The following is a 27,726-nucleotide window of genomic DNA, read 5'->3' as shown; positions in this document are numbered from 1 at the left end:
GATGCATTGGGCTGTGGTGCGGAAGGCGAGGGGGAGGAGAGATGGATCTGGGAGTATCGGGATTTGTATAGCTCTGTGGGAGAAGCATCATCGGCGTGGAATCGAGGGTGTGAAACTGCAGGCAATGTCATATTAGATATATATGATAGAGATGAAGGAGGATGGTGCTCGAGATGGAATGACGGGGCTGTTGTCAAACATGTCACATAATCTTGAGGCGTAATTGCAACAATGCTCCTACGCGTATGAGACGGTCTGCTTATCTCACCGTCTTTGCATGATACAGCATATCTCCGTGTTACCCACTACGAAACGTCAACGTCATCAGCGCCTGGTAATAGCTGTCAAAGGCAGAGGGAAGTATCAAACTCCCGGTCAGCTCCACAAGGCCACGGCAATGTAGCCTTGCCGATTGCCGTTCATGCTAGCCCTAATTAAATTACTCAAACGTGCTAAATTGGCGCTGAAACATAAAAATCTCAAGAGGAAGGTCGCATTCAATCCTTCGTCTTCTCTCCTTCCCAGATCATTGCACCCATCCAACACCAACGCAAAGTTTGAAAAGAAATGTTATATGCACGTCTCGCGCCAACATGCCTCGGCCCTGGACATATATACAAGCTGCCAAATGGGCCGTGCTCGCCTGAACCGCATATGGGGCGTGTAAAATCCTCGGTGTCTTGCTTGTTGGAGAAGATCCGATAGGCGGCTAAGACTGTTGTCTTGCAGTTGGAGCCTCAACGCCCATTAGACGCCGTTATGTTTCTACTATTATCAGTCTTTGCCACTTTATGAGGACCACTCTCCATCCTCGCACTGGCTTGTTGCAAGGTTTTACGTCGCAACGACGGTGAATATACTGGTCATGGTCTTGCATTCGCGTGGAATACTTCCGATGCCGTGCATGGGGCCGTGGGAGGGGACGGGGTCCATCCTGCCGATCTGGCAGAAGGGACCTGCATATTTAAACGCCCGTCCTGCCATCGTCGGTCCTGAAAGGGTCGTTATGAAGCGAGGGAGGGACCGACCTGTAAGCCACGCGAGTCATATGATTTGATAATCACGACCTTCTCCGTCTCTATATCCAATTCTTCTCTCCCCCTCCCTTCCACTCGCTCATCTCTTCCCTCACTCCTATTCTCTCCCTCTCTCCCTCTCTCTTGGCGAAAAGACAACCCTTCGAAAAGATGCGCTCCCCATCTCTCACCCACCTCCTCCCCCTCCTCCCCCTCCTCCTCTCCACCCTCACCACCGCCGCCCCATCCTGCCCAACCTTTGAATCCTTCTCCGCCTCCCTCAAACCCCTTCTCACCACATCCACCCTCTCCCAACAACCCATCCAACGCTGGTCCGACTACGGCGCGCCCACCCCGGCCTTCATCGTCACCATCAACGCCGAAGCGGACGTCCCAGCAGTCATAAAATACGCATCAACCAACAACCTCCAATTCCTGCTCCAATCGCGCGGCAACGGATGGGCCGACACTTTCAACCTCGGCCCCTGCGGCATCCTCATCAACATCGCCCCCCTCAACACCATCACCTTCAACGCCGACAAAACCCTCGCCACCATCGGCGGCGGCGCGCTCACCCAGGACATGGTCAACGCCGCCTACGGCAACGACACGCGCTTCGCGAACCCGACATGTAACTGTCTCGGCTACCTCGGCGCCTCGCTCGGCGGCGGCTTGACGCGCGCAATGGGCCTCTACGGCATGGGCGTCGACCAGCTCGTTTCCGCGAACCTCGTTCTCGCGAGCGGCGAAAGCGTCGTCGTGTCCGCGACGCAGAACCCGGACCTCTTCTTCGCCGTGCGCGGGGCCGTGGGCAATTTCGGCGTCATCACCTCCGCGGTCGTGAAAGCGTACCCTGTCGCGGGCGGGCAGAATGGGAATGTCGCATGGCAGGGCAGTTTAACGTTCGCGGATAACCAGCTTGAAGGGCTCGTGCAGGCGATTCACGATCTCGATCTGCAGCCGGATATGGAGATTGATTTCCTCTTCTCTGTCTCCCCCGGTGTTGGCGCGGCCGTGACGGCGATCCCGATTTTCTTTGGGGACACGGCGCAGGCGGAGAAGGCTTTTGCGCCCATCTTGGCGCTTAAGCCGGCGGTGGCGAATCAGGCGGCCAGCGTGCCGTATAATCATTGGGCTGATTTCGGGGATACTTTCTGCACGCCTGGGTTGAGGAAGCCTGTGTATGGCTCGTCGCTATCGCGAGCGGGGCTCGATCCGAAGACGTGGAGGGCGGTGTTTGAGGAGTTCAAGACGTTCACGACCACGTATCCTGAGGCGGTTAATAGTAGTGTGTTGGCAGAATACTATCCGGTGCAGAAGGCGGTGCAGCTTGGTGCTGGCGGGCAGGGGGCGCGTACCCGCATCGGGATATCCCGCTGCATATTGTGGTTATTCCGTTGTATGAGGATCAGAAATTGGATGGGGCGGCGCAGGCTTTTGGGGAGAAGGCGAGGGCGTTGTTGAGGGCTACTGATCCGAAGCTGGAGAATGGGACGTGAGTTTTCCCCCTTTCCCCCTTTCCCCCTTTCTTTCTTTGTGAAGTCAGCCTCTTCCAGAGGGAAGGGCCATACTGTCTTATGGAGACTGCGACTAGCCTTGTCTTTACTGCTCGAATATGGCTGTATGGATCATTGAGCTAACGTGCTGGGTGGGCCACAGATACATCAACTTCGCGCACGGCGACGAAACGCTGCAGGAGATCTACGGTGAGAGCCTGCCGAAACTGCAGCAGTTGAAAACGCAGTATGATCCGCACAATCGGTTTAATCAGTATTTCGATATCACCGCTGGTGGGAGTGGGACTCAACATGTTTCGTCGGCAAGGCGGAGGTGGTAGAGAGCGGGAGGTGCGGCGGGGATTGTGCGGGGAGCTGAGGAGAGCTGGGAGCCTGGGAATTCGGTTGGGGAGAGGGGAAAGGTGTTGGTGGGAGTCGGGGGGATGGTTCAAATTAGGGAAAGGGTGGGGAAGGGGTCAAAAGGGTTGGGTATAGAATGGATTATATCGGACTGGATCGGACTGGACGTGGTTGGGTTGGGTTAGAGACTGTACATGATTGACGAGGAGTTGTGGATATACTTGGGAATTCTTCAGTGTATATATTTAGCATCCATCCATACAACTTTACATGAAAGAGATATTGCATACTCAACCCACTCTCAGCCATCGAAATTTCCCCCTTCTCGGCGCAATCTCTTCAGGGATCCCCCCTTCCTCCCTCTGCTCACAAGAACTCCTTCGTAAAACATCCATCAGGATCCCACTCCCTCTTCAACGCCCTTAGCTTCTCTACCGCCTTCGGGTCTTTATATCGCCATTCCACTGGATCATTTCGACTCGTATTCGTATACGCTATGTATGCGTCCTCCCTCGTATCAGCGCGCATTATCTCCTGCGCTCTGTTGTCGAATTGCAGGACTTGAGCGTGATAGCCGGGGTCCGTGTACCATGTTAGGATGTTCCTATAATTTGGTCAGTAGCGAGTAGCGAGAGGGGAATGGCTGATGTGATGATTTTCGTGGACTTAGTATGAGAGTAAGAGTATCGTGATATGGGAGGGAATATAGGGCAGGGGAAGGGGGCTCACAGCCATATCTCCACCCCCTTCATCCCAAACGCCGTTTCTGTCTCCCTCGCCCCCGTTTTCGGGGTAGAGGTATGCCATTCAATTGTGAATACCGATCTCTCGGTCCCCGGTATTGTTTCCAGCAACTCCCTGTGCAGATCCACCAGTCTCGCAAAATTCGCGGGATTTATTCCCACCAGCCCTGTCTGGCTAAACCGTTTGTACTCCCCCTTCGGACACATCCAGCCCAGGTGATCGCTGTGCTCTTCGAAGTTGCTAGGCCCATGTTGGTGATGGAGGGGTTCGAGGTCGATGATGGGTTGGAATGTCTTCTGCAGTTCTGGCCCCGTGCCGAAGTATTGTGGTGCTACCATCAGCACTTGTCCGCCGAAATCGGGATTGTGCATGCTCATGAAATGGCCGGATGAGATGTGCTTGTCAGGATTCTCGCCTGGGGAATCACCGACGATGTTTTTGAGGGTTTGGCAGACTTCGGCTGCGCGCGGGGGCGGGAAGAAGACCACGCCGATTTGGCGGATGCCCGGAGGAGAGGGGTGGATCAGGCTGAGGGGGTAGATTCGGAGGGTTATGGAAGTTGTGATGCCAAAGAATTGGCCGGCGCCTCGGAGGGCCCAGAGAAGAGCGGGGTTTTGGGATGAGCTGCAGGTGGTGAGTGTGCCGGTAGAGGTGACGAGAGTTGCCGAGAGGAGATTCTCGCAGGCGTAGCCAACAATAGGAGAGTAGGAGGATATGCCACCGCCAATGACATACGGGATGACGCCCACTGTGTTGCCATTGGCGATGGCTAACGAGGGTCAGTACGTTATCCTGAGAACTCTTCGCCGGGCAAAGATTCAGGATGAGGAGGGGGAAAGGGCATACCTGTAAATTGACCTTGTTCGCTGAGAGCGATTTGGAGCTCTTTCATCAGGACTCCACCACGCACCGTGACTGTACGCTGGTCTGCATCGACAGACACTTGTTTGTACTTGGATAGGTCAATGATGATGCCATCTTCGACGGTCGACCACTCGCTGTGCCCACCAGATGCGGGCACAAATGGAACGTTTGCGGCACAAGCAACTTTGACCTTATAGAGACAAGCTTGGTGAGTCGTTATCGTTTATACGTGCGTGTACGTCTGAGGTTCCTTACCACGGCAACAACATCATCTTCGCTTAGAGGCTGTACAATCACCGCCGGTGTTTTGCGATCAATATTGGTCCAGCGTACGTGGGCATCAGTAAATTCATTGTCATCTTTTGTCAAGATTGGCGTTCCCTTCGAAACTTTGTCTCGTAGGCTTTCGACCAAGTGCATGCTTGGGGAAACTAGTGTGCAAAGTGTAAACGAATTCAGGAGCAGTCAATACGGGAAATGGAGATTTTAGGAGGGTACGCAGGGGTAGCACAAGTTAGACATTCATGCACAGCCGTGCTATCAGTCTCGGTATGTCTTGATGACTTGGAAAGTATATGCTTGATGCAGGTCTTGTTCTCCAGCCGTGCTCAAACTCAGGGGACTGCCTCAATGCGGATCAGATCCAATGGCGACGATCCACGAGGCTCTGAGGTACAGCCGGCTGGTGGGGCACGTTCCAGACACAGGATACATCACATGCATGGCGGTTCTGGCTGTTGCTGACAGACAGTCAAGCATGGCGTTTGCAGAATGAGGTGAATAGATGTGGAATCTCATTGAAGGCATCAAGATGCGGGCCGTTAATTCGTACAGCGGCAGCTAGATCTAGCCAAGACCTTCGGGTCCGGCCAATCAGGACTCCGATGCCAAGGCCAGCCCCAGACGGGGAAGGCGTAGGCTACAGTAACCTCCCGGTACATGCCATCTACCGAGACTTCTTGTCTTCCTTCGTCGGTCCATATGCTATTTCAGGAAGGAAGGATGAAAAGCTACCAACTTGAAGCTCCCACATTATTCCGAGAAGGTCCTGAGTAAAGAGGCACGGTCCAGCATTGGTGCGGATCAATCAGGATTGGCTAAGAAACCATGCCTTCTTAGAGCTATACCATTCCTCACATAGCCGAAGACCGGCGGCTTTAGCCTCCCTCTGGATTGAACATATGAACACCGACGCAATCAACATCCCGCTCGTCAGTAGCGCCATGCATGTCTTACTCTAGACCTCGTCGTGATTATGGCGCTTCCTGCGGCGCCAAAAGGACCCTAGCCGACCACCACCAATAACGCCTTCCCTACTGACTTCATGCGCCAACCGGTGGACATCTCTTCTGATTGTGAAAGCATATTCACACCCTGCAAACTGATCTCTATAGCCCCAAAGCAGGGTACTCTGGAACCCCCCACTGCCAAAATACTCCTGTCCGCGCCCCAATGATGCAGCTAACAGCCATAGCCGTTATAACGGCAGCCCACTTGAAACGTGGCGGCCATGCAAGTGCTTTGCTTGACTCTATCTCTCAATGCAAATACTTGACCTACTGGAAGAGTCGATCGATTGACCGACTTCCCCGGTTTTTCTATGTCCCGTCTCCCCAATTATGTCGTGAGGAGCTTCTTTCATTCTTCAACCATTGGCCTTTGAAAGCCTCATGAGCCATGGCAGTCTCAGAGAGCGTTTTTTCTCAATATCAAAAGCCTGTGTTGGTTGGTGTTGGCTTAGTCTTGACCATTCTTCCAATTATTGTCGTCGCCCTTCGATTTTGGATACGCCGCCGCTCGCCGGCAGGCTTTGGCTTGGATGACTGGTGTATATTGGTCGCCCTGGTGAGTGCTTGCATACGCATGCAGGCAAGATTAAGCATCTGACAGATTCGCAGGTGCTGTGCACAGGAGGCGGTATAGTGGAAATCCTACGTACGCATCTCATCAAAAGTCATCGCGCATTGTTCAAATGCGGCGAGCGCGACCCACGATTCGAGCTCGTCTGACATGATGTAGTGGCCGAGATCGCTGGAATGGGTCGCCATCAAAGGTTGACTCCTAGTGGGGAGCTGATGCATTATCGGGAACTTACCAACTACGAGAAGGTAGGAATTGCGCATTATTTGCTATGGACTTCGAGGGGACCGGACGACTAAAGCAGAGAACGATCTTGCTAATACGCTCTGGATAGTGCCGATATGCCATCGAACTGCTTACGACGATCAACCTCAGTGTCATCAAAATCTCCATTCTCTTGTTCTACCGTCGACTCTTCACGGTCAGGCCATTCAGGATCGCGAGTAACATCTTCATTGGAGTAGTCGCGGCTTGGGGCATAGCATTCGAATCCGCGATGGCAGCTCAATGCAGTCCAACCCACTTATTCTGGGATCTCTTCGAGATGGAATATGTCGGGCACTGCATCAATGTTCAGATGATGTATCAAGCACTAGCATACTCCGACTTGATTCTCGATATTTTGGTGCTAGCTTTCCCAATTCCAATGATTATATCCCTGAGACTACCTTGGAAAAAGAAGATACAAATATTAGATATCTTCTTACTCGGTGGCGTGTAAGTCTACTATTTCGCACAACTTCAAAATCTAGAGCTAATAAGATATCTAGTGTGCTTGCGTCTGGCATTGGTCGACTTGTCTCTTTCTTGCAAACTGTAGACTACACCAATCATAACCCAGAGAAGTACTTCAAAGACACTCTATGTACGTCCGCAACACAGAAGATGCAAAGCGATTTAGAGCTGACACTCTGTGACTTAGGGTACACGGCAGGGCCTTTATTCTGGCTATTTGCTGAGAATTCAATTGCAATCATCGGCGCCTGCCTACCAACTTTGGCAGCTCTATGGCAGCGAGGCACCCCGAAGTCCTCCAAGGGCTCGAAGGGGAGCTCCTACTACACGAACTCCTGGATAGGACCGAAGCAAAAGGAATATGAAACCATCGACTCACCGTACATTAATGGAGGCAACGTTGAAGATGCATCTATACGTCATCTTGTCGCAATGGGACCGTCAACGAATATACGCGCCGATAGTATTCCGCTCCATGATCGACCTAATCCGCAGGAGGGCATTAAAGTGAACACCACTCTCCAGAAAGATACCAAGAAGTACGCGATATGAGCATCAAGAAGGATTCATGTTACATAATAGACGTGTCGACAACATAATGCGACGGCTCATGCATCATTGAGATACCCATTCTTCCATTTCTTTGCGGCACATCAGAGGTTACTGCATTCGGAATATTTTCTTATTTGAGGACGCTTATATACCTTCCATATGAAGGTGGCTGAAACATAGAGGCACACTTCGCAAATAGAGCAGTACGGAGAAGGTTCAGATTATGATGTCGTCGCCAATAGCCAAGATACACTCGGGCACTCAAAGTCTGTCCAACTGATCGACATAGACCAGAAGGTATCACTAATGCAAGTCTAAATCCCCTCCAATGGGATGCGCACACCTGTTAACCGAGTTTTTACTACGAGAGAAGCTGCAGTCTACATGGGTCTTTGGAGAGCATGGTCCAGCAAACCACCTTCTGACAGCACGCTCGGTGCATTGATCGGAAGATTGAGCGGAGGTCCTTCGCTTGTACCTTCGTACTATCAAGCTGGCGGAGAGCTATGCCTTGCTAGCACTTCCCGAAATCCCATCACATTGTCTTCGAAACTCGATTGTTGTTACATCTCAGCAGAGGGCAACAAGGTGTAGATGGACCTTTGCAGCACCACTCGACTTTGACACCAAGATGCTCCGCTCCTCACGTTTCATCAAAGCCTTGCCCGGAATCCGCCCATCAACCAGTCCGCACCACACATTTCATGCATATTCATCCCGTCCAACCACCTCTCACTCGGTTCGAAACCCTCACGTCACCCCAATAACCAAACCCTCTTCCCCTCACCGAACTCTATCCACCACACCATCCCTCCTCACAACCCAGCAAGACAACTCCGAAGATTTCTGGGCCGTCCCCGCCACCGACACCACCTTCTGGAACGCCTACGTCTCCACCCGCCCGAACTACTCCCCAGAATTCTACCGCATCATCTACGACCACCACGCAGCCCGTACGCCCTTTCCCCACCGCGTCAACGACGACAACAACCCAAGATGGGCCCTCGCCCACGACGTCGGCTGCGGCGCCGGCCAAGTCGCCGCCGAGCTATCCACGAAATTCTCCCATGTCGTCGCTAGCGATAACGCCGCCGCACACCTCGACGTCGCCAAGTCGCGCCTCACATCCCAAGGCCTGAACGAACCCCAGGTCTCCTATCTACACTCCAAAGGCGAAGATCTAGCGCTGCACCACCCAGGGCGGAGGGCCGACCTCATCGCCGCCGCGGAGGCTATCGTGCTCATGGACATGCACGCCGGGTTGGACTCCTTCGCGCGCGTGCTGAAGCCCGGGGGCACGCTGGCGTGTTGGTTCTACGGTGGTCCGACATTCACCTCCTCCTCGCCATCTTCCCATGGCGACGCCAACATCAAGCCCCTCGATCGCGCAAAGTGTCAGCATTTGCTCAACAAGATTATGGTCACCTCCTGGCGCAAAGTCATCCGCAATTCACCCCCAAACGCATGGCGGGCTTCAAGCGCTGCGCGGATCAGATGGCCTCTTGGCTCGATTATCTCGATTTCGACCCCGGTGTCTGGGTGAAAGTGGAGAGGTATAAATGGAATACGAGGAATGGCACGCTTGCGTTCTTTGGGGAGGAAGCTTGCGGGTTCCCCGTTCGTCCTGAAAGGAGGGTCAGGGAGGGGGAGCAAGTGACGGAGAAAGAGGTCGATGAGGACTGGTGGCGCAATGAGTGGGATATTGAGGGTTTGAAGAGGTATTTTGAGGTTTTGTTTCCGGGGTTCAGGAAGGTTGTTGATGCTGAAGCGGCGGAGGAGGTGGAAAGGTGTTTCGGGATGTTGGAGGAGGAGATGGGGGGACAGGGGGTGAGGAGGGGGTTTACGTGGCCGGTCAGTCTGGTTGTTGCTGGACGGAAGTAGTGGTGTAAGGAGGGAATGGTGTTGTGGGGAGCTGATCGATGGGTATATAGATGGAAATTTGCCTGCCTGCCTAATTGCCTGCTTGCCTGCTTGCATGCTTGCTTTCCAGTTTGGTTATCTGCTAGCTGTTTACCTGCCAAAAAATGACTATATTAAGCATATGTCAAGCCAGATATTTTCCAAAGTCAAAATCAATTCGGCTCACCCGGCGCCATGTTGGCTGATATGGCTGGCTCGCCGTAGCCAAATCCATTATTTCACTACATTTTACTCGAAAGTATTTGACATGTACCAATTAAGATGAACCCGTTGACGAATTTAGTGCCAATTGCCAGAACGAGAGTAAAGCGAGTAGGGCAAAAAATATTTAGAAGGAGCCAAAGGATCCCAGACAAGCCAAAGTGTTGAATTCAATCGACCATCCTCCTCGAAGGACTCCGACTTTCACGGTACAACAAGGCTATGCCATCGACAGATCTGGCGTCTGCACTAAAAGACTAATCATCCCAAGGCAATTTCAAGAGCTCGGACGACGATAACGCCGCTAAATGATCCCACAAAAGCCATGACAACAAACGTGACCCATCCTGTTCAACACACCGCTCGCCATTCCCACATTAACAGAATCCCCTAACCACCTACAGAGGCTTCCTCGCAGTAACGACCTGGTACATCTTCACAATAGCAGCTCCCTGCTGCGTCTCCTTGTGACACCCCTTCGCCAACGCTTTCAAAGCCTCGCTGGGGCCCAATGGACCATTAGCATCGGCCACATTCGCTGCCAGGCTCTCTGTCGCGACGGTGTCGGCTTCCATCCACATCTTGCGGTAGCAGGGTGGTGGTTTGTGGTACGATACCGTTGGTTTGTCGAAGCCGCTTTGGGTTAGGGTGGTGGGGAGTTGGGGGACCCATCTGCATATGTTTTAGCCTTTTCCTTGGGTGCGGATAATGGCATTAGTAGCGGTGGTTTGAGAGGGGGAAAGGGGAGGCGGGGACATACTTCTGCGAGGAGTGGGTTTTGGCATTGTCGACCATACGTTGCAGACTCTCGGTAGACACATCTGGCTTGGATTTTACGATCTCCAGATCTGAGAGGTTGAGTTCGTCCCATTGTAAGTGACCGCCCGGCTCTATTTGGCAACATCAGTAGGCTGTTTTGGGCAAGTATGGGATTACGTCGCTTACTCAGCAGCTTCATGCAGTGGTCAATTACCGGAATTGGGTCTTCCTCAATTACCATCACGAAGAGACGGATGTGCACGATGTCGTATTGGCCCCACAGTTCCTTTGGCGGCGGTTCGAACGCATTGAGGGCGCGGAATGAGACATTGTCTGGTAGCCAGCTCTGATCTGAGAAGCCAGCCGAGGAGACATCAAAGCCATGGAGTTGATATGAAGAAGGTAATTCTTCGGCAAGCTCTAACAACCAGACGCTGGTTGATTTCAGAAAGACATTATTTCAGGGCTGTGATGAAAACGATGTTCCCCTGCTTACCCAGTGCCGGTGCCGATGTCGGCAATCTTGAGTTCTGATGATCCTGAATCTAAGGGTATTGATGGATGCAGCAGATAGCCTGTGGTTTTCCGCATAAGATAGTGCTGAAATCCGAGTCTAGACACAGTCAATCGTGGTTCGTACTTTCAAAGAGGATGCTGCCTTGTACCTGACGGCTTCTACGTGGCCCCGCCCAAAGACGTATTCATTTGCGGTCATCTTGAGTCTCGATAGTAATCAATGGTGTTCGAAAAGTACAGAGCATGTATATTTGGAGAATGAATTTGGAGTCTATTCGACAATTTGTTCGTCGATGTAAGCGTGCTGCCTGGTCACTCCTGCGGCTAGTATTTGAACGGCCAATCAGCCATTTCCATTCTTGAGGTTTAGCGCTGACTCGAAAGCTGCATATGTTCCTTCCCGCAACAGCACGATGGTAATTGCACCACAGCAGTGCTGTGAAGATGCCTCTCTCGATGTCGGAGACAAGATCTGGAATTGAGTTGGGTGGTGAATGAAGACGTCAACATACAATTTATTTACACATCAGACAGCGGGCGCTTGTATCCCGGCTGGAAGACTCGTTCTAGCTTTTGATATTCTTTCGAGGAATCATCGCATTATAGGCGATTTTGAGGTGTTTCGGAGTGAGACAATCAAGTGAGAGATGAGCGATGTATTTATTCTCCAACATTCACCAAAGTAATCTATAGGGGTATCACAAAATAATGAGGAGAGAACGCTTTGGGCCTACCAAAACCTATTGCTCAAGGGGAGGTCACACGCGAACAGGGCTATGTCAGAAGTATGTCATAGCCATCTTCTTCAATTTTCACGGCCTCAGACGCAAAGCCATATCTCTTCCTGACCAGTTCAAAGATGATGAGACCAGCTGCCGTGCTTGGGACTTGCTTGATGGTATTCCACCAAAAGCCCCTGAAAAGCCACTTTCTCCAACTACCAGCCTTTCTGACCCGCGGTGCACAAATTTCAAAAGTCTTCTGATACCGTCTAATATGCGATTGCACCATCTCGTGGCTGTGCTTCGACATCTTGGCTTCTCGATCTACGGCCTCTATTGAGCGATAGTAGACATCCTGAACGCGTCCAAGAGGATGCGAGACCGTCTGCTGAGCGACAGCGGCGGTAATGCCAGCAAAGGCTAGAAATGTAGGCTCTATGGCATAGTGTGGTTTGATAAGATCGACGGGTCCCGACTCATCGAGTTTAGGCTTTAGTATAGGGGAGAATAAGTCACCTCGTAGGTCGCCATAATACATTGCGATGAATCTATAGTAGGCTTGAGCCTTAACAAATTCGAAAGTCGTGAAGAAGAGCCCAGTACCCAGCGAATCTTTGATGCAATTGAGACCCCAGCCAGCAAACACGCCTCGCATACCAATTTCTCTTGTTTTTTGAGCCCCATATTCCCACATGTTTCTATAACGGTTGTTCAATATGTCTGATGTACGGAAGCGAACGGAGAGGGCGTCCAGTGGAGCTGCGATGACGGACTGTATAGCTCCAGCCGCAGCTCCAGCTCGGAAAGTGGCGGAAAGTGGAGGCGGCGGATAAACTCTCTTCAGGGATTGTGAAGAAGGTGGATGTAATGTACCAAGGATTTGCAGGTATGATGTGTATAGAATGGCACCGACGCTGATGTTGGCCAGCATAGGGGGCAAGACATGATTCGGTATGAACCCCCAGCCATAAGTCTTTACAGCGTGTGCGAGTAAGGCAGGTGTACTCATGCGGAGGGACCAGCTTTCTTGGGCTTGCACGCGGGGGTTGATTGCTCTAGCAAAGGCCTATGACTGCCGTTAGTGCTGGCAAGTGAACGTTCGAGAACAGCATACCAGGTAGCTACATCCTCGTGAGCTTTTCGCGTAAAGAACGTGTGCGCATCTTGCTTACTCGACTCGCGTCCTGAAGAAGGCTTTTACAGGAGCTCGAAAGTAGAAGGCAACGGCTTGTGAGCCAATTGCCCGTGCGCCCGCAGCGGAGGCTCCTGTAGCTGCATTGTTCTTGGGATTCCTTCGTGAATTTAGGTCTTGGACTGATGGCATGGTTACGGGATCTTGAACAATTTCCACCATCCTCTGAGCAAAGACAGAGCGGCTCTGTTACCGCGCATCGATGTCGAGTTGAGACTCTAGTCACCTCCGTGGCGACCTAGAGCTGAGGTACATCGAGTGAGAGACCGCGAGAATCAATCACAGGTCTTATGAGCCAGGTGATAGCAGCTTCGGCCTTCGATATCATTCTCGTGAGTCTCGTGCCGGTGTGCGGGTGATTTCTTTCCGTGGTGAAGCCGAACAGGTTTTAGCGCCGTTGTTGAAGAGCAAATCTCCACACTTACTCCCCGGCGTTGCCATGATGTAAACAAGATCTTAGTCTATTCGTCTGATATTCGATCATTTAAAGAGACTACATCAGCAGAGGCTCCACATGTAAGAGATGTATCGTGGACCACGTCGTCGAGAGACAATACGCGAAGATGCAACGAAGGCGGATCAGACCGTTCGATTAGAAGTCGATTTTAATGAGCCCAGCTCACGCTCTTGGGACGTAGAGAAGGGCCGTAACGAAGTTTCGCATGCTCAGCAAGAGAAAACATCGAAAAACAACCAGACTAGAGGTCCACGTAGTTTTGTCACGTCGTTCTTTTCGACTCGCCAACTCTCGAGGCAGTCAAGCCAGGAGGTGGTGAGATTAATATCGAAAACGAATTCCGGTGCAGGGCTTGCACCAAACCATGCGTGGCTGTTCGTTCCAGCATTGATTCCATAATTCAAGCTAATCGAATTGTGAAGGCACCTGGAGGATGACTCGATCACCATGTCTGACTTTACGGTAGGTAGGCTGATGGATTTTCAGCACCTGAGTTGGCTGACGAGCGCAGAATGAAGCCCTTGGAATGATTGCAGATCCTGAGTACCGTAGTTTAGTAGGCCAGTTACTCAGACGAGTACAAAAAACAAGCGAGAAGAGCTTTGCGCACGGACGGTTCTTGAAGCCAACGACAGCTGTAAGCAATGCGAGGGATCGGTCGAAGCGTGTTACCTTCTTTTCGTTGCCGTACTTCTCAGTAGAGCCTCAGCGAACATACAATTTTGACAAGCACTTTCCCGGTCACCCCGTACGCTCGTTAATGCAATCTATGTATCGGCTTGAATCAACAAGGCAGCGCGACTCAACGCAGATCATTTCACAAAAAGAGTACAACCGCATGGCTGTCCATGTGCCTGATCTATGGGCTCTCATGATTGGAAAACGTGAGTGATTTCTTCCCTTGTTGCTGACGAACCACTGTGGAGCTGAGCAAATTATATTGGTCTGCAGGCATTCTAATAACTCGAAGTCCGACCAATTTGAAGGCACTTCAAGGGCAGACCATAGCTATTCAATCGTTTTCAAAATCATTCAAAGATCAACACGACACTGCTGTGCAACTCACAGATTTGAGCAACAACATGTACTATATACCAAGCGATCTTTGCCAATCGTATTACGTAAGTTAGATGAATCCTTGGAATTGTGGCATTATCTGAGTCAAGGTCAGGAATTCGTCAGCCACGTCGTCACTCGATGTCTTCGAATAGGTGGATTTCCTCAGGAGGAGAGAAATTATCGATCAAGTCCGTCCCTTTGGTTCTACGACGAGTCTGATAATATTATCGAAGAGCAGTCATGGGCAACTTTCTTGAAGGGCCAATCTGATAATGCCCTGTTGAGGCTTCGACTGGGCGCAAGGTCAAACTCGAAAGATGGTGTCAAACACAAAAGGAACTCGCAGGCTGATCAAAATGCTGAGATACCATCAGAAAGTGACCTAAGTTCAGATCAGTCCTCACGAGCGGGGCGGTCATCTTCGGGCTATTCCTCTCCCAGAAGTCGACACAGAGACGAGACGGATGGCTTGGCGGACGTAAAAACCGAGCTGAGCGACTTGTACGACTCGTTAGAAGACGCGAAAACTGTTGATGACTATGAAACTATTTATGCTGTAGAGTCTCGTCAGCTACCTAAAGCTGAAGCCGGATATTTAGCCGTTCTGGATCGAATCTATGAAAACAACGTCGAAGTACCAGCTGATACCACCTCGAAAGCGACTCGGCGTGCAAGTATTGGAAATCCTTCTACAATTTTTGACAAAGCGCGACGTCTGAATAAGAATTTGCAACGGAAAACAGCATTGGAATTGGAGATGGAGAATCGTTTCATGGATGTCACCAGCCTCTCCAAGGGTCTCAGTGCCTGGAGCAGCATGACTGCAGTCAACATACAGAAAGATAGTTTGACCAACAGCACTTCGAATTCATCTTCAGAAGAAAAGGAAGGATTAGTGGACGAGAGCATATGGAAGGAGCACGGGAGACGCAACAGAAGAGCACGAGGTCCTCACGCTCAGTACATTCCGTCAAAGGAAGCCGTCAAACTCAAAGTACAGCAGATTACCCCTCAGACATTTTCAGTCCAGGAATATAGTTTGGTAGAGAATGGAGATATCCTTGTAAAGGCAGGAGCATCATCGATCAGGGTAAAGAAACGATTGAATGAAATTCTAGCGAAAGCAGCCCGACTTCTTGAGAGAGATAGCCGGGGTACGCCTTTTTTCGGCTGGCCTGTAGGCTTGGAAGTTCGCGTCGGTACAGAGGACGAAACAGTGAGTTTTGATATCAGAGATAGCGCCAGCATTATTCGCATTATTGACAACTAGACGCAGGATCGTCAGTCTCCACCTAGTCTTGACACTCAAGTAGCCACACAAAGAAATATGATGACTATAGTGTTGGACGACATCGACCGCCTCTGCCGGCTTGATGAGAAGCGAAATTGGACATCCGACCTCGCAAGCAAGATTCTATACAAGCGCGCACCGACGAAGACTTTATCCGACATCGAGGTTCGGCTCGAAATGCTGAGAACACATTTGCCAGAGTCAGAAACGCTCTCGAACTTCAGAAAAATGCTGTTTTCATTAAGTAAGAAAATTTTGAGCTTTTTCGTCTTTCAGGATATAGATGATCCGGTGGTTGGTAGGTATTGGGGTGCAATCCATGTTTTGCTCGACAATGTGAAGGTCTGATCATATTCCCTCAATCAAAAAATAGCCCTGACCTGAGACAGGATGAGGATCAGATGGGTGAACTCATTGAAAAGATGCTGAAAATAATGAAAGCACTACAAGAGCTCCAGGAAGGATCTCTGAACCCCGACAGACTGCTCCCAAAAGCGTATCGCATTCCTCGCACCTTACCAAAAGTCTTTAGGGATCTCACTTTGTTTTTAATATTTTACAGCGCATCAATTGCTCGCGTGGCGTCGCCTGATACGCATAACCAGGTAGTGCAAGTGGAATCCGATAAACCGTCATTGTTTGCGCAAGCTCAAGTTTTCGTGACCTATAGAAGATGCCGTGATTCTATTCAGCAGTCGAAAGCCGAAATCGTAGTGATCCTCAGCGAGAACAAGGCTGCTCTCAGAAGAGGGAATTACGATTTAGTGTCAGGGGAAGACATCGCAGTTTTAGCCATTTCAGCCTTGCAAAATCAGCTGATTACAGAACAAGGCGACTTTTACCTTACAGATCTCTACGCCGAATACGCAACTAGAATGGTAAGGAATAAAATGACTTCAAGGGAAAGGCTAACCTTTGAAAAGCAATATGTCGCGGGCAAGAAGGCCAGCGTACGAAGATACGATGATATCAATAGATTTCGAGAAGAAATTGAAGCCATCAGGGCTGTTCTAGCCCAGCAGTACGACAAATTGGGCGACCTTTTAAATTTATTTCACAAACAGCCCGCAAGGATCGCCACTGCACTGAAAGACAACAAAGAGCAACGCGACTCAAGGATAGACACCATTCGCCACAACATGACAGACAAATTGAGAAACCAGATTCAGCAGCGTTTGGAAAATTTCGACGACCTTTTGGAGCAAGTCGACAGAATTCAAACTCTGGTAAGACCCTACAAGATCCATTTCTCAGGATCTATATTGCACATGCTACCTTGCCCTCAATCTTTACGCTACGATGATCTTATTGGCGCAAATGTAACTGATGGCATTACAGGCAGCACAATCGATATCCCTAAAAGTCGAGTCAAACAACCGGGCTGTCCTCATTTTTACCCTAGTGACGATCATATTCCTTCCTTTGTCATTCGTCACGAGTTATCTGGGCATGAACACCTCAGATATTCGTGACATCAATCGGAACCAGGGCCTCTTCTGGATTATAGGAGCTCCGCTGGCCGTTGTTGTCGTTCTGGCCACAACCGCAATTGGATATTACGAACGCATAAGTCAGCATGTCGCCAAGATCGTCGCCCTCCTGTGCTGCGTGACGCCAGCAAGTCTGTGAAGGGGCTTTCTGATAGCGGAGACTGCGGGCTGCATTCTCTTCTATCAACCCTTGCAGCTTCTTACAACAGTAAACCCTGGCGAGGCCAACTGCACCTGTACTTAGTGACGCCGACATAGCAAAGGACCCCGGCAATGCTTGCGGCACTCGTGCTGCGCTTAAAATCCTGACGACTCAGATGCTTAAGCCTTGTCGCAGATTGTTTCGGCAATATCTATATGTGGGGTACGAAGTCAATGCATGATTCAAATCTTCGAACAGAAGTCGGAGCATCGCCACACGTAAGCTAAATAAATATAGCATGTCATGGTGGGGGAATAAGAGGAATGTGCCATAATGACGACGTCTGTAGCACGTCAAAACTAGGTCGATATAAGTATCTGCACTTTCTCCAGGTTTCCTCTATCATTTGTCATAGCTGTGTCATGCCATTTCTCGATCGATCATTTTTTCGTGCCAGTAGAAAGATTTGTGTTTGATCCCGGGAAGACTTCACTCATTTTGGCTTGTCAGCACAATCATGCGCAAAAAACTAGTCATATTTTCAAGCTTACTAGCTGTGATCTCGTGCACTGCTCTTCCACAGACCCTCGCAGCAACAGGTACCACTGCTGTAAAGAGCATTCATGTTTTAGGCGAGAGACAAAACCAAGCTACCGACTCCAGCCTTTTCGCAGAGACCAATGAGACTGCACAAGCTAGCAATGACCTTACCTTTCAACAGAACGTCGCCCGTGGTATTGTTCGCACCCGCGCAAAGTACCCTGCCGCTGAGCTAGTTGAAGTCACTGTGCAGCCTCGCGCCCTCTCTCCCGCCGCCTCCGCCCAATCTCTCAAGATTGGACTCACTCTTCTCTTGTACAATCCAGCTAAAGAAGAATTCATCGAAGAAAAAGCGACCACCGATAACGCCAAGTGGGGCGAGTGGCAGGACCCGGAGGTGCGGCGGGAGGCCTCCATCGGGCTCCTGAGTTACGATTGGAATATTCTGAATTTCGACTTGATTGAGGCGGCGGATCGGTGCAAGAGGGCTGGGTACAGGGGAGCATGGGAGCACGTCACGGTGTCGAAGCGCGTCAATACGCTCGACGTGGTGTACACGTTCTGGCAGGCACGGACAGATATAAACTTGAAAGCTGTGCTGGTGGATGCGATGACGGGGGAAGTCGCACCGTATTATGCGAGGTCGGACGTGGCTAGTGCATGAACGAGAGATACCATTATTTGAGGCAGAAAAGCCGTTAGACAGAGCAAATAAAGACCTTCTCTGGTGACTCGTACCTTGAACTTCTGACCCTGTTACAGGGATTGTTGTATTCGCTGGCCGTGGCGTGAAGTGCTTGGGCTAATTAGCTGCCTAAAGGGTGCATCGCACAGTCTGCGTAGAATTATGAGTGTCCAACTTGATTTGTATGTAGAATCTCATCGAATCTCATCGAAGAAGCGGCGCAATGTCTCCATAATTGGGGCAATTGAAGGAAGGAAGGAGCGTCCGTACGCCCCTGAATTGTAAAAAACTCTGCTAGTTTCCACCCCGAGCTGTAATTAACAAGAACAGGTTAGCGTTGCGGAGTTCCGTACATGCGGGTGGTGGAGCCCCTGAAAGGCTGCCTAGAAGGCGTCCCCTAGCGCTGAAAATTTCTGCGTCAGCGGGCGAAAATACACGTTTTTTACGCCACTAGTACTTTCAATGGAACATGGGACTACATCCCGTCCCCACAATCCACAATCAGCCTCTCATTTTCGACTTCGCGTACTCGTTCTGCCACCTGTGACACTTTTTGAGTGGATTCAGGGCTGTAAAGCTAATACAAAGATTGATTGACGGCTAGAATTCCCTTTGCTCTGGCCAAAGCAGCTATTATTTAGTATAGAAGTTGTCTCTCAAACCGATCTTGCTTGATTCTAATGTTAAAGGTGGTTGCATTAGCTAGTTCTAGTCTTGAAGCAGACAGTTTTAGCCAATTACAATATAGAAAAAGACTTTTTTTATTAGTTCCGCTGTTTGAGCAGGCTTGTTTAACTATTCCTAATATTGAAAAAAGCTTGTTGAACCAATCCCAATGAGAAAGAAGGCTTGTTTAGCCAGTCCCGATCTTAAAGTAGGCTTATTTAGTCAGTGCCAATGTTAAAGAAGGCATGATTAGCCAGTCCCACTGTTAAAGAAGGCTTGTAGAGATGTGGGCCAGGTGGATCTCGGGTGGGTCTGAGAATGATTCGTCTCAATTGAGGCAAGCTCTAGAAATTTCGAAATTTTCGCCTGCCTGACATGTCTTGGCATGCCTATATATTCTGCCTCCCTCTCTCTCTCTTTCTTGCTCTGTAGTCAGTCATAGTTATCGTTTCAACTGGCAAAAACACGGTCTAAGAATTCCTCATAACACACAATGCTGACTTTTGGAATAGTAATCAACAGTAATCAAACCAATTCCAACCAATTAATTCACTACTAAAGCCAACTGCCACCAAAGACACCACTCCGCCAAACCCCAAACCCCCAGGTACGACGTCGTCCCCTGCCTCGGGCTCTTCCTCTCGCCCTCCTCACCAACCACCATTCCCACAATGGGTTTTTTCGCCCGCCTCCTCTGCTGTGGCAAGGGCGACCAACAGGACGACTTACCCCGTCCTGTCCGGGTCGCCGACCGACCGAGGGTAGCCTCGTCGGTCAACGCGGGTCTCGCCCCGCTATGGACGGTCGCGCCCCCGCCTCCCCGCAAGACCTCGTCCGTTTACGAGGGCGAAAGCCCACAAGACATCCCCTCGGTCCGCCTCTCCACCAACGACCTCCGAGCCGTGCCGGGCTGGAACCAATCCGGCACCGTGGAGAGAATCCGTGCCGGTCCGTTCGCCGTGGCTCCGCCTGCCTCGTCAAAGCCGCCCAAGGGGCGTAAAACAGTCAGATTCGAGCCACCAGCACCACTCTCGCTCAGCGAGCAGTACGCGGACTTCCGGCGTCGACAAGACGTCTAAGCGGTGCCGCGGGCACTCCTCCTCGCGCCCTACACTCAAGAGAGGGCTCTCCAGCATGTCACAGCTGGAGAGTCGGGCTTCTCTCCGGCAACGAACCAGCGCAACGACCAGACTTATTTTTACCACCACTATTTTTATCCATATTTTTACGACAAGAGCTGCGGCGCCAGGCAGCCTCTCATCGCGCCCTCAGTCAAGAGACGGCCTCTGGCATGTCACAGCCAGAGGTCGGGCTTCCTCCCCCGACAATCGCCGTGGAGCCGGACGGCAAACATCGACAAGAGCTGCGGCGCTAGGCAGCACCTCTTCGCGCCCTCAGTCAAGAGACGGCCTCTGGCATATCACAGCCAGAGGTCGGGCTTCCTCCCCGACAATCGCCATAGAGCCGGATGGCAACACCGACAAGAGCTGCGGCGCCGGGCAGCCCCTCTTCGCGCCCTCAGTCAAGAGACGGCCCCTGGCTGGTCATAGCCGGGGGTCGGGCTTCTCTCTCATACCAAACGACGACGAGACGAGATTAGAAGTGAATGATCGGGCTATTGCAGCCAATCTTATTTTTTTACGGCATCATTACCACCAACATCGGTTACCAAAAGTGATTTTCGCGACAGCATCAAATTTTTACGACATTTTTACCACCAGCATCAGTTACCAAAAGTGAATTTTACGCGGCCGACGGCGCTGGTGTGACCGGCGCACCTGGCTCCTCTCCTGCGGATCGCAGGCTGAAACGACTTCTCCTTCGGGATCGACGGACGTGGACGCCTCTTCGGAGGATAGAAGGAACTGGGGGTGCCTCCATCAGAGGCCAGGGAAGGGAGGGAGGGGGGCTGCAGCCAATAGGTAGCTAGCTAGCTACCGAATTAAATGGGGCGCCATCACATCTAATGTACTTTTCGCCCGCTCTCTACAATTCAGATCCGAGTCTTTCCCCATCTCCTGCAGCTTCTCAACGAACCCCATCTCCTTCAGACGCCTCGCTCGGTCTCTGCACCCAACGCTGTCAGCCGAATCATTATCCCACGACAGGTTGTACGGAACCCAACTACACGAGACTCGAATCTCTGGATCTGGATGGCTCAACAAAGGAGGCAACGATTCTAACAATTTTGTCTGATGGATGAAAAGGTTCTTGTGTCTCGGACCGCCGGCAGCGATGTGCACGAGACAGTAGACAGCTGAAGTGAGGATATCCGAATGTGGTGAAGTCGACCTGATACGGCTGCTATCGAGAGATCTCCTATCACCACCAAAGGCATTGAGAGCTCTGGGCTTTATTTTGGACGCAATTATACGAAAGAATTCGTCCTGGCCAATTTGCTGGAAGACAAAGTCGATCATCCCCTCAATATCATTACCAAGCATGAGGTTGCGGACAAATTCAAGGGCCTGCTTTACTATACCAGCTTCATCAGGGACATCGGGGAGGAGTTCCAAGGGCTGTGAAAGGCTTAGTGGTGGCCCATTCCTTGTGACAGTGGCGCGTGGCCTCAGATTTAGATCATTCTTGCTCAGAGAGCCAATACTATCAGACATTCTTGTGTCTTCTTCTACATCGTCTTCTGGTGCTTGACTAGACTCTCTAGAATCTTCTACCGCGTTCAACAAATCGACTTGCTCGCCAGCGGCGTTTGGAGTGCTCATCCGAATGGGCGTTAGATTACCGTCATCTCGATCGCCAGTGCGGAAAAAACTTGGTGTGCTTGGCACTTCCGGGTCAGAATTGATGATTTGTCTCAACCAACCAATGCCCAGGCCTTCGGCGCATTCCTTTTTCAACTTCGAGCTAGCATTGACGACAAGGTGTTTAAGTGCCCAAAGAGAATTGAGTCGGAGACTTGGATCGTTCATATGCGCATGTTCGCAGAGGATTCCGAGGATTCCATTGTCAAGGACGGCCTGATCAGATTGTCAGCACATTGGCATAAGACACTTCACTAAGATCGAATTCTTACCTCCCGCATCGGACTAAATTCAAGCACGAGGTTACATATGACAGCTGTTGCCGCAATCTTGAGTTCGATGTCTCGACATTTTAATAAAACGAAAAGCGGAGCCGCCAGCCCTGCATCCATGAGATTTGTCCTCAGAGTCGAAACGGACCTCGAAAGCGCTCTCGCTGCCCCACATGCTGCAAGAACAGTGTCTTTACAATTTGAGAGTCTAATCCTCTGCTCAATGTCCTGGTCCTCGGGAACAATCGAACTATTTGAAGCGCCAAATCTGACATCTTCAGCTTTGAGAGTACGAACGATGAATGAGATAACCCCCGCATCTATTGTCGCTCTTCGGTACTCGTCCTTGTCAGAAGCGAGCGCGGCCATAGCAATGAGAGCTGTTTCTCTGACTTTCATCGTATGCCGCACTTGAGGTGATACGCCAACTGGGCCGACTTTCGACGCACCATCCGCATCCTGGTTTACATTTGAAGTTGAAGGCTCAGAGGACCACATAGGCGAGGAAGGAAACGTGTGCAGTGGGTCGTATGATCTCTTTAGAAGTTGCGACAGCACTAGGATTGCCCCCGCGTCAACCGCAGCCTTTTGAGTTCTCGAATTGTTGATAGTTAGCATAGCTAATACAGCCGGACTTTCCTCTCTCATGAATTCGTCCAATGAAGCGTCAATACCCGTATCAGAAGGCAAACTTCCCGCCTCAGCTTTTTCTAGGAGACGCACTAATGGTGGAATGATAAGCAAAGCAATGGAGACCTCTCTGGCATCCTTGACTAAACCTAAGCGGTAAAGAACGGCCAACATCCAAGCCGCCATGAGGCCAGTGACGACGTCCGTCCCTCGTGCAATGTGGATGAGCCAAGCTATGAAGGTACTTTCTTCATCTGCTATTCGTTCAAGACCACTACTCGTGAAAATCTCGATCGCCGAACTGAGACTTCTACTGCCTTTTACGTCCATGGCTTTGATTGGATCCAAAGGAGGGAGATCTCTGGAAGTAGCGAGACGTCGGGGCTGTGAACCAGGCATAGCTGGCGCTAGGCACTCTGCACTTGTTGGCGCAGGAGGAATTCTACCCTTCATACTCGTTGGGACATTGGCGGTCAAGTTCTCCCAAGCACGCCTAAGCTGATTGTCCGCGTTTCGGAATATCCCATCAAACATTCTCAACAGCTTCTCGGCGCGATACTTCGAGTGGTGGATTATGACGCCGGTGGCATGTAGCAAAGACGAAAGCCCGCCGTGGCTGGACGACATCGATGCCTCAGACGAAATGCGCCATTCCCATCTGAGTCTTTTCCCGTCATCCCAAACAGGAAATGAGGGAGGAATCCACGCGACAAGCTGCCTTGCAAAAGCATCAAGGACTCCACTCTCTGCCGCCAGCTTCCGTTGATATTCTGCTTGACATGTCTTCGAGATGAGCGTGGCAATTAGAGCAATGCGTTCATTGTGAGGAATTGTTCCGGGGGAAACACTACTGTTCACTTCTTCCAAGAGATGTGAGATGTTACGAATGTTCTCTTGGGTGTAAAATGATCTTGCGAAAAGGGTATCTGTGTTCCGCTCAGGGGTGGATAAGGATAATGCATCGGCAATGCTGTTCAGTGTTCGCAATATTTGCACGATGGTTTGAGATGATATATCGGCTGAAGATAGCAATGAGAGCAGGGAAGGTATCGCATGACTTGCATGCAGTGAAGGAATGAATGCTGGGCCACCTGTACACTATTAGACAGGGTTTCCTTTTTCATATTTTCAAATGCAGTATTGAACCGACCATGAGCCAGACTGCCGACGACTATGATTGCTTGTAATCTAGCATTCTCTTCCTCGCTTCTATTTATCTTCCGTCGTGCCCCCTCCTCCGCAGCATTTGATTTCGCGGCCCTTGTCATTCCCTCTCCCTTGTACGAATTGAGTATGTGGACCAGAGATGGCAGGACTCCATGTTCAACACAGAGCTGCTTCATCTGCTCGTGGCCAATGACATCATTTTTCAAATTCCGGAGCGCTTTGACCTGACCGGCGGGAGAATGGGCGCTGTACAGCTCGGACAATATTGGAGGGGTGTTTGGTCGGGTCATGATGCACCGCTTGTCTTTGCCTCACGAGACACTGCGACATATGCTGAGGCAATCGGGAATCATAGCGAGCGTGTGAGGCTTTGGCTGCAGCGGCTAAGGCATCAAACTCGGAGATCCAAATGTATAGAGAAGCTGGTTCCGATACGGCAACATGCAGTGGCCCAAATACCCTGAGCTATTCCCTTTGTGAGCACGAATCCATGTACTTTACATAACACGCAGCGGCTCTTCGACCAAAATGGGAGATGAGATGAGATGAATGCAAGTGTGTCGGATCAGCGCTTAGTATACAACATGTCAACACCCAACGGTCCGCAAAACGTTCCTTCCCATATTGCCTCTACCGTTTTGGGACTAGCGCAACCTGGGGTAATTGGCGTCTGTGGATGTTCGAATTTGTCACCTGCTACCGCAATCCTGGAAGTTGCATTCTCGCCGTACATATTTCCATCAGTACCTAAAGCAAAGCGCCTAATTCCTATTTCTTTATGGTTATCTACGGCTGCAAGTGTTCTTTGTTCAGTCACAGTGGTATTTGTCACCCGTACCGGCGTTTGGGTTGGCTTCTATGGACAGAGGATGACGCAGAATCGTCATTGATATTCTCGATGTTTATGGAGTTCATCTGAACGTCAACACGTGCTGGATGTGGGAGAAGTGGTTGGTCGATAAGAATGTGAGTCTCGAAGATAGAAGCGAGCGCCTATGTCACATCAGAGCAGGTACCCGACGCCATGGTCTGCCTGCGGCTCTGCTGAAAAAGCTTGCTCTCCCATAGGTGAAACACCTGTTACTCCATTCTCGCTGCTTCCAAATTTGCCACACCACACCTCCCTGGATATGGCCGTTTGATCATCGTCGGGCCGTGCTAGCGGCAGTCGGCAGTCGGAATGCACCAGCACGAAGCTTTTGTGGGGAAGCGAAACCTGGGGAAAGAACGAAAATAACATTTGTTGCAAGAGACAGTACCAGCGATCAGGAAGGCAATGCGAGGACAACATGTCATAGAAGGAAGGGTCTGTTCGCCATCCATATAAGATCATTCTGTTGGACACGCGTTTTCTGTGCCCTTAGACTGCAGGTAACATACTATTCATCCTTCAGTCAATCCTGCCTTGACGATCTCATTGATGCAACAATCTGCTGCAAGCGATTCGATCAACGGCGAAGAGGTGAGGTCTCACGGGACCCCCATGGCACAGAGTCGGTAACAAACAGTAAGAGGAAGAGAAGAATACTAGTGGTTGACGGCGCACCCGCGCCAAAGCCAAGTGCCAAGTGCCCAGCGCTCAGTCAGCGCCAAGGATGATAACGCGGCACTACCAGCCCTATCAAGGGTCTTGCAGGCAGAACGTGGCCTATGGCGGGCGGCATGTCCTCTATGACGGAAAGTGGTACAATCTAGACCCAGCAGGAGCAGTGGGCAAGGGCAGCGTCAGAGAGTCAAGATACTCGGATTTTGTTCCTTGTGATTACGACGAGCGAACTCTATTGACCCGCATTCTCCAATCGTTCAAGTATGCTCGCTCTTTTCTCATTCAGACCGACGGCCAGACTTTCCTCAGCAAGTCCCTCTCCAACAATAGCAGCGTTCGCAGCCGTGGCAGTTCCACTCTCTGCGATTCCGACAATATTGAGATGATAGCCTCCTCACCCTCTCCAACCCTTCACGGAAGCAATGCTTCGTACTCGCCCACATCCTGTAAAGGATCCTTCCACTCCTCACGATTCTCCAATTCGCCCCGCTCCCTCCTCAAACGCCCCTCTCCGGCCGCCTTTCCCCACCAGACCGCTCTTTCACCCGTCGCTCACAAAAGATCATGGCAGGCCTCACCGAAGGTCACAAAAGACGCCGGGACACAATGTACGCCAGCAGAGTCCTTGACATCACCACAAACCCTAGGCAAACGCTGCGGCACCAATGAATCTCCCAAACCTAAAGAGCCTCCGCCCGAGCCAGCGCTCCCACCTCAAGAGCACAACGAGCCTTCCTCCAACAAATCATCTCTAGCAACTCAAAATGCGACCTCCTCCAAACACCCAGCTCAATCCTCTTCCTCATCATCCTCAGCGTCCACCAAGAGCTCCAATTCCTCCCCCAAACGGGCCCGTACCGCTCGACCAGCAGTGAAGGTCATGCCCGCCCGATACGAAGCCTGCGACACCAAAGACCTCGTCGTTCTCATCAGCAACATGCTGCTCGAACTGATCCGGCACAATGACGAGATCCCTCTGCAAGACGGCCGCCTCACTCGTTTCCACTCCCGAGCCCCACCAGGCATCAGCGTGAAAGACTACCTACAGCGATTGACCACTCATGCGACCCTCCCTCCTCCAATCCTGCTGAGCATGGTCTACTACATCGATCGTCTGTGCGCGCTCTACCCCGCTTTCACCATCTCCAGCCTGACCGTTCATCGCTTCCTCATCACAGCAGCCACGGTGGCGAGTAAAGGCCTCTCTGACAGTTTTTGGACAAACAACACGTACGCAAGAGTCGGAGGAGTCAGTCTGAAGGAATTGGCTTTGCTAGAGCTTGAGTTCTTGTGGAGAGTGGAATGGAGAATCGTGCCGAAGCCGGAGGTGTTGGAGGACTACTACCGCTCACTTGTGGAAAGAAGCGACGCTTTTCGGATAGAAGGATCAAATGGAGCCAGGAGTGGGAGCAGGAGCAATGGCTCCGGGAGCTCAAGCCAGGAGGGTAGCGGGACTACTGGGTCGAAGCCGGCTCAGACAGGTGGGAGTTAATTAAGCTGGAATGCGTGTATATACCCCGGGAACGGCAACAGTGAAGACGTTTGATGAGGATGAGCATTAGAGGAAGCTCTCAAGACTGGCAATATTACTTTGGATAACCGGAACTCTGTGCCTTGAGCATTATCTTGTTGCTTTATTCAACACCTGCAGAATATTCGATCCTTTTTTGAAGGTGTCAACACCCTCGAAAAATATTTGTGGCAAAGTGGGTTTGCCGCCCAACCACTCTTCATCCTATCGCTGCGACTGGGCACTACAAGTCGTCGCTGGAGACATACACCATCTCCATCTCCATCTCCCAGCTTCTCTCCCCCTTTTCACCTCATCCGCCAAAAGAAATATATCCAATATTCTTCCATATCCTCACAAGGAACCCACCTTTGCCACCCCAGGTCTCGCATATTCCCCTGCATCCTCCCCAGTATCCCTACCATGCGCTACTATCCAAACTACTTTCCTAATCAACTCGCCTCAAATCACCGATCCATAACTCAGTCATGCCGCCACAAATACTCATTTGTGAGACGTGAGCTTTTGATCCCCCTTAACCTCTCTAAATCTCGACTCCCATAGATGGTGCT

The 27,726-nt window shown here is 50.9% G+C and overlaps 10 protein-coding genes across 10 annotated transcripts; 6 read left to right on the top strand and 4 right to left on the bottom strand.

Annotated features, from left to right (window-relative positions):
• Positions 1 to 865: 865 nt before the first annotated feature.
• On the top strand, positions 866 to 2,853 carry KY384_000322 (uncharacterized protein; the record flags this gene model as incomplete). The annotated part of the gene is given in 4 exon segments (XM_044808859.1): positions 866 to 1,030; positions 1,188 to 2,349; positions 2,364 to 2,511; positions 2,676 to 2,853. 4 exon segments carry the CDS (start codon positions 866 to 868, stop codon positions 2,851 to 2,853), a joined length of 1,653 nt encoding a protein of 550 aa, XP_044665612.1.
• Positions 2,854 to 3,238: 385 nt separating this feature from the next.
• KY384_000321 (uncharacterized protein) lies at positions 3,239 to 4,900 on the bottom strand (the record flags this gene model as incomplete). Its single annotated transcript, XM_044808858.1, has 4 exons — positions 3,239 to 3,476; positions 3,602 to 4,385; positions 4,463 to 4,684; positions 4,720 to 4,900. 4 exons carry the CDS (start codon positions 4,898 to 4,900, stop codon positions 3,239 to 3,241), a joined length of 1,425 nt encoding a protein of 474 aa, XP_044665611.1.
• Positions 4,901 to 6,157: 1,257 nt separating this feature from the next.
• KY384_000320 (uncharacterized protein) lies at positions 6,158 to 7,627 on the top strand (the record flags this gene model as incomplete). The annotated part of the gene is made up of 5 exons (XM_044808857.1): positions 6,158 to 6,325; positions 6,379 to 6,415; positions 6,500 to 6,588; positions 6,675 to 7,057; positions 7,111 to 7,627. The coding sequence occupies 5 exons, from the start codon at positions 6,158 to 6,160 to the stop codon at positions 7,625 to 7,627; spliced, it is 1,194 nt and encodes a 397-aa protein (XP_044665610.1).
• Positions 7,628 to 8,258: 631 nt separating this feature from the next.
• On the top strand, positions 8,259 to 9,508 carry KY384_000319 (uncharacterized protein; the record flags this gene model as incomplete). The annotated part of the gene is made up of 2 exons (XM_044808856.1): positions 8,259 to 9,021; positions 9,042 to 9,508. 2 exons carry the CDS (start codon positions 8,259 to 8,261, stop codon positions 9,506 to 9,508), a joined length of 1,230 nt encoding a protein of 409 aa, XP_044665609.1.
• Positions 9,509 to 10,146: 638 nt separating this feature from the next.
• On the bottom strand, positions 10,147 to 11,098 carry KY384_000318 (uncharacterized protein; the record flags this gene model as incomplete). The annotated part of the gene is made up of 4 exons (XM_044808855.1): positions 10,147 to 10,420; positions 10,509 to 10,638; positions 10,694 to 10,941; positions 11,004 to 11,098. The coding sequence occupies 4 exons, from the start codon at positions 11,096 to 11,098 to the stop codon at positions 10,147 to 10,149; spliced, it is 747 nt and encodes a 248-aa protein (XP_044665608.1).
• A 699-nt stretch (positions 11,099 to 11,797) lies between these two features.
• KY384_000317 (uncharacterized protein) lies at positions 11,798 to 13,069 on the bottom strand (the record flags this gene model as incomplete). Its single annotated transcript, XM_044808854.1, has 2 exons — positions 11,798 to 12,811; positions 12,947 to 13,069. 2 exons carry the CDS (start codon positions 13,067 to 13,069, stop codon positions 11,798 to 11,800), a joined length of 1,137 nt encoding a protein of 378 aa, XP_044665607.1.
• Positions 13,070 to 13,460: 391 nt separating this feature from the next.
• On the top strand, positions 13,461 to 18,580 carry KY384_000316 (uncharacterized protein; the record flags this gene model as incomplete). Its single annotated transcript, XM_044808853.1, has 9 exons — positions 13,461 to 13,768; positions 13,817 to 13,856; positions 13,906 to 14,278; positions 14,346 to 14,515; positions 14,566 to 15,669; positions 15,724 to 16,086; positions 16,134 to 16,970; positions 17,083 to 17,334; positions 17,960 to 18,580. 9 exons carry the CDS (start codon positions 13,461 to 13,463, stop codon positions 18,578 to 18,580), a joined length of 4,068 nt encoding a protein of 1,355 aa, XP_044665606.1.
• A 1,358-nt stretch (positions 18,581 to 19,938) lies between these two features.
• Positions 19,939 to 20,346, top strand: KY384_000315 (uncharacterized protein; the record flags this gene model as incomplete). Its single annotated transcript, XM_044808852.1, has 1 exon — positions 19,939 to 20,346. One exon carries the CDS (start codon positions 19,939 to 19,941, stop codon positions 20,344 to 20,346), a length of 408 nt encoding a protein of 135 aa, XP_044665605.1.
• An 855-nt stretch (positions 20,347 to 21,201) lies between these two features.
• KY384_000314 (uncharacterized protein) lies at positions 21,202 to 24,388 on the bottom strand (the record flags this gene model as incomplete). Its single annotated transcript, XM_044808851.1, has 3 exons — positions 21,202 to 22,245; positions 22,302 to 24,022; positions 24,082 to 24,388. 3 exons carry the CDS (start codon positions 24,386 to 24,388, stop codon positions 21,202 to 21,204), a joined length of 3,072 nt encoding a protein of 1,023 aa, XP_044665604.1.
• Positions 24,389 to 26,026: 1,638 nt separating this feature from the next.
• KY384_000313 (uncharacterized protein) lies at positions 26,027 to 27,136 on the top strand (the record flags this gene model as incomplete). The annotated part of the gene is made up of 1 exon (XM_044808850.1): positions 26,027 to 27,136. The coding sequence occupies one exon, from the start codon at positions 26,027 to 26,029 to the stop codon at positions 27,134 to 27,136; it is 1,110 nt and encodes a 369-aa protein (XP_044665603.1).
• Between the last annotated feature and the right edge of the window lie 590 nt (positions 27,137 to 27,726).

The sequence above is a fragment of the Bacidia gigantensis genome (genome assembly GCF_019456465.1).
Source record: "Bacidia gigantensis strain McMullin 20006 chromosome Unknown contig_49, whole genome shotgun sequence".
NCBI classification, from domain to species: domain Eukaryota; kingdom Fungi; phylum Ascomycota; class Lecanoromycetes; order Lecanorales; family Ramalinaceae; genus Bacidia; species Bacidia gigantensis.
Note: the sequence above shows the minus strand (reverse complement) of the source record. Positions and strands in the feature narration are given on the sequence as shown.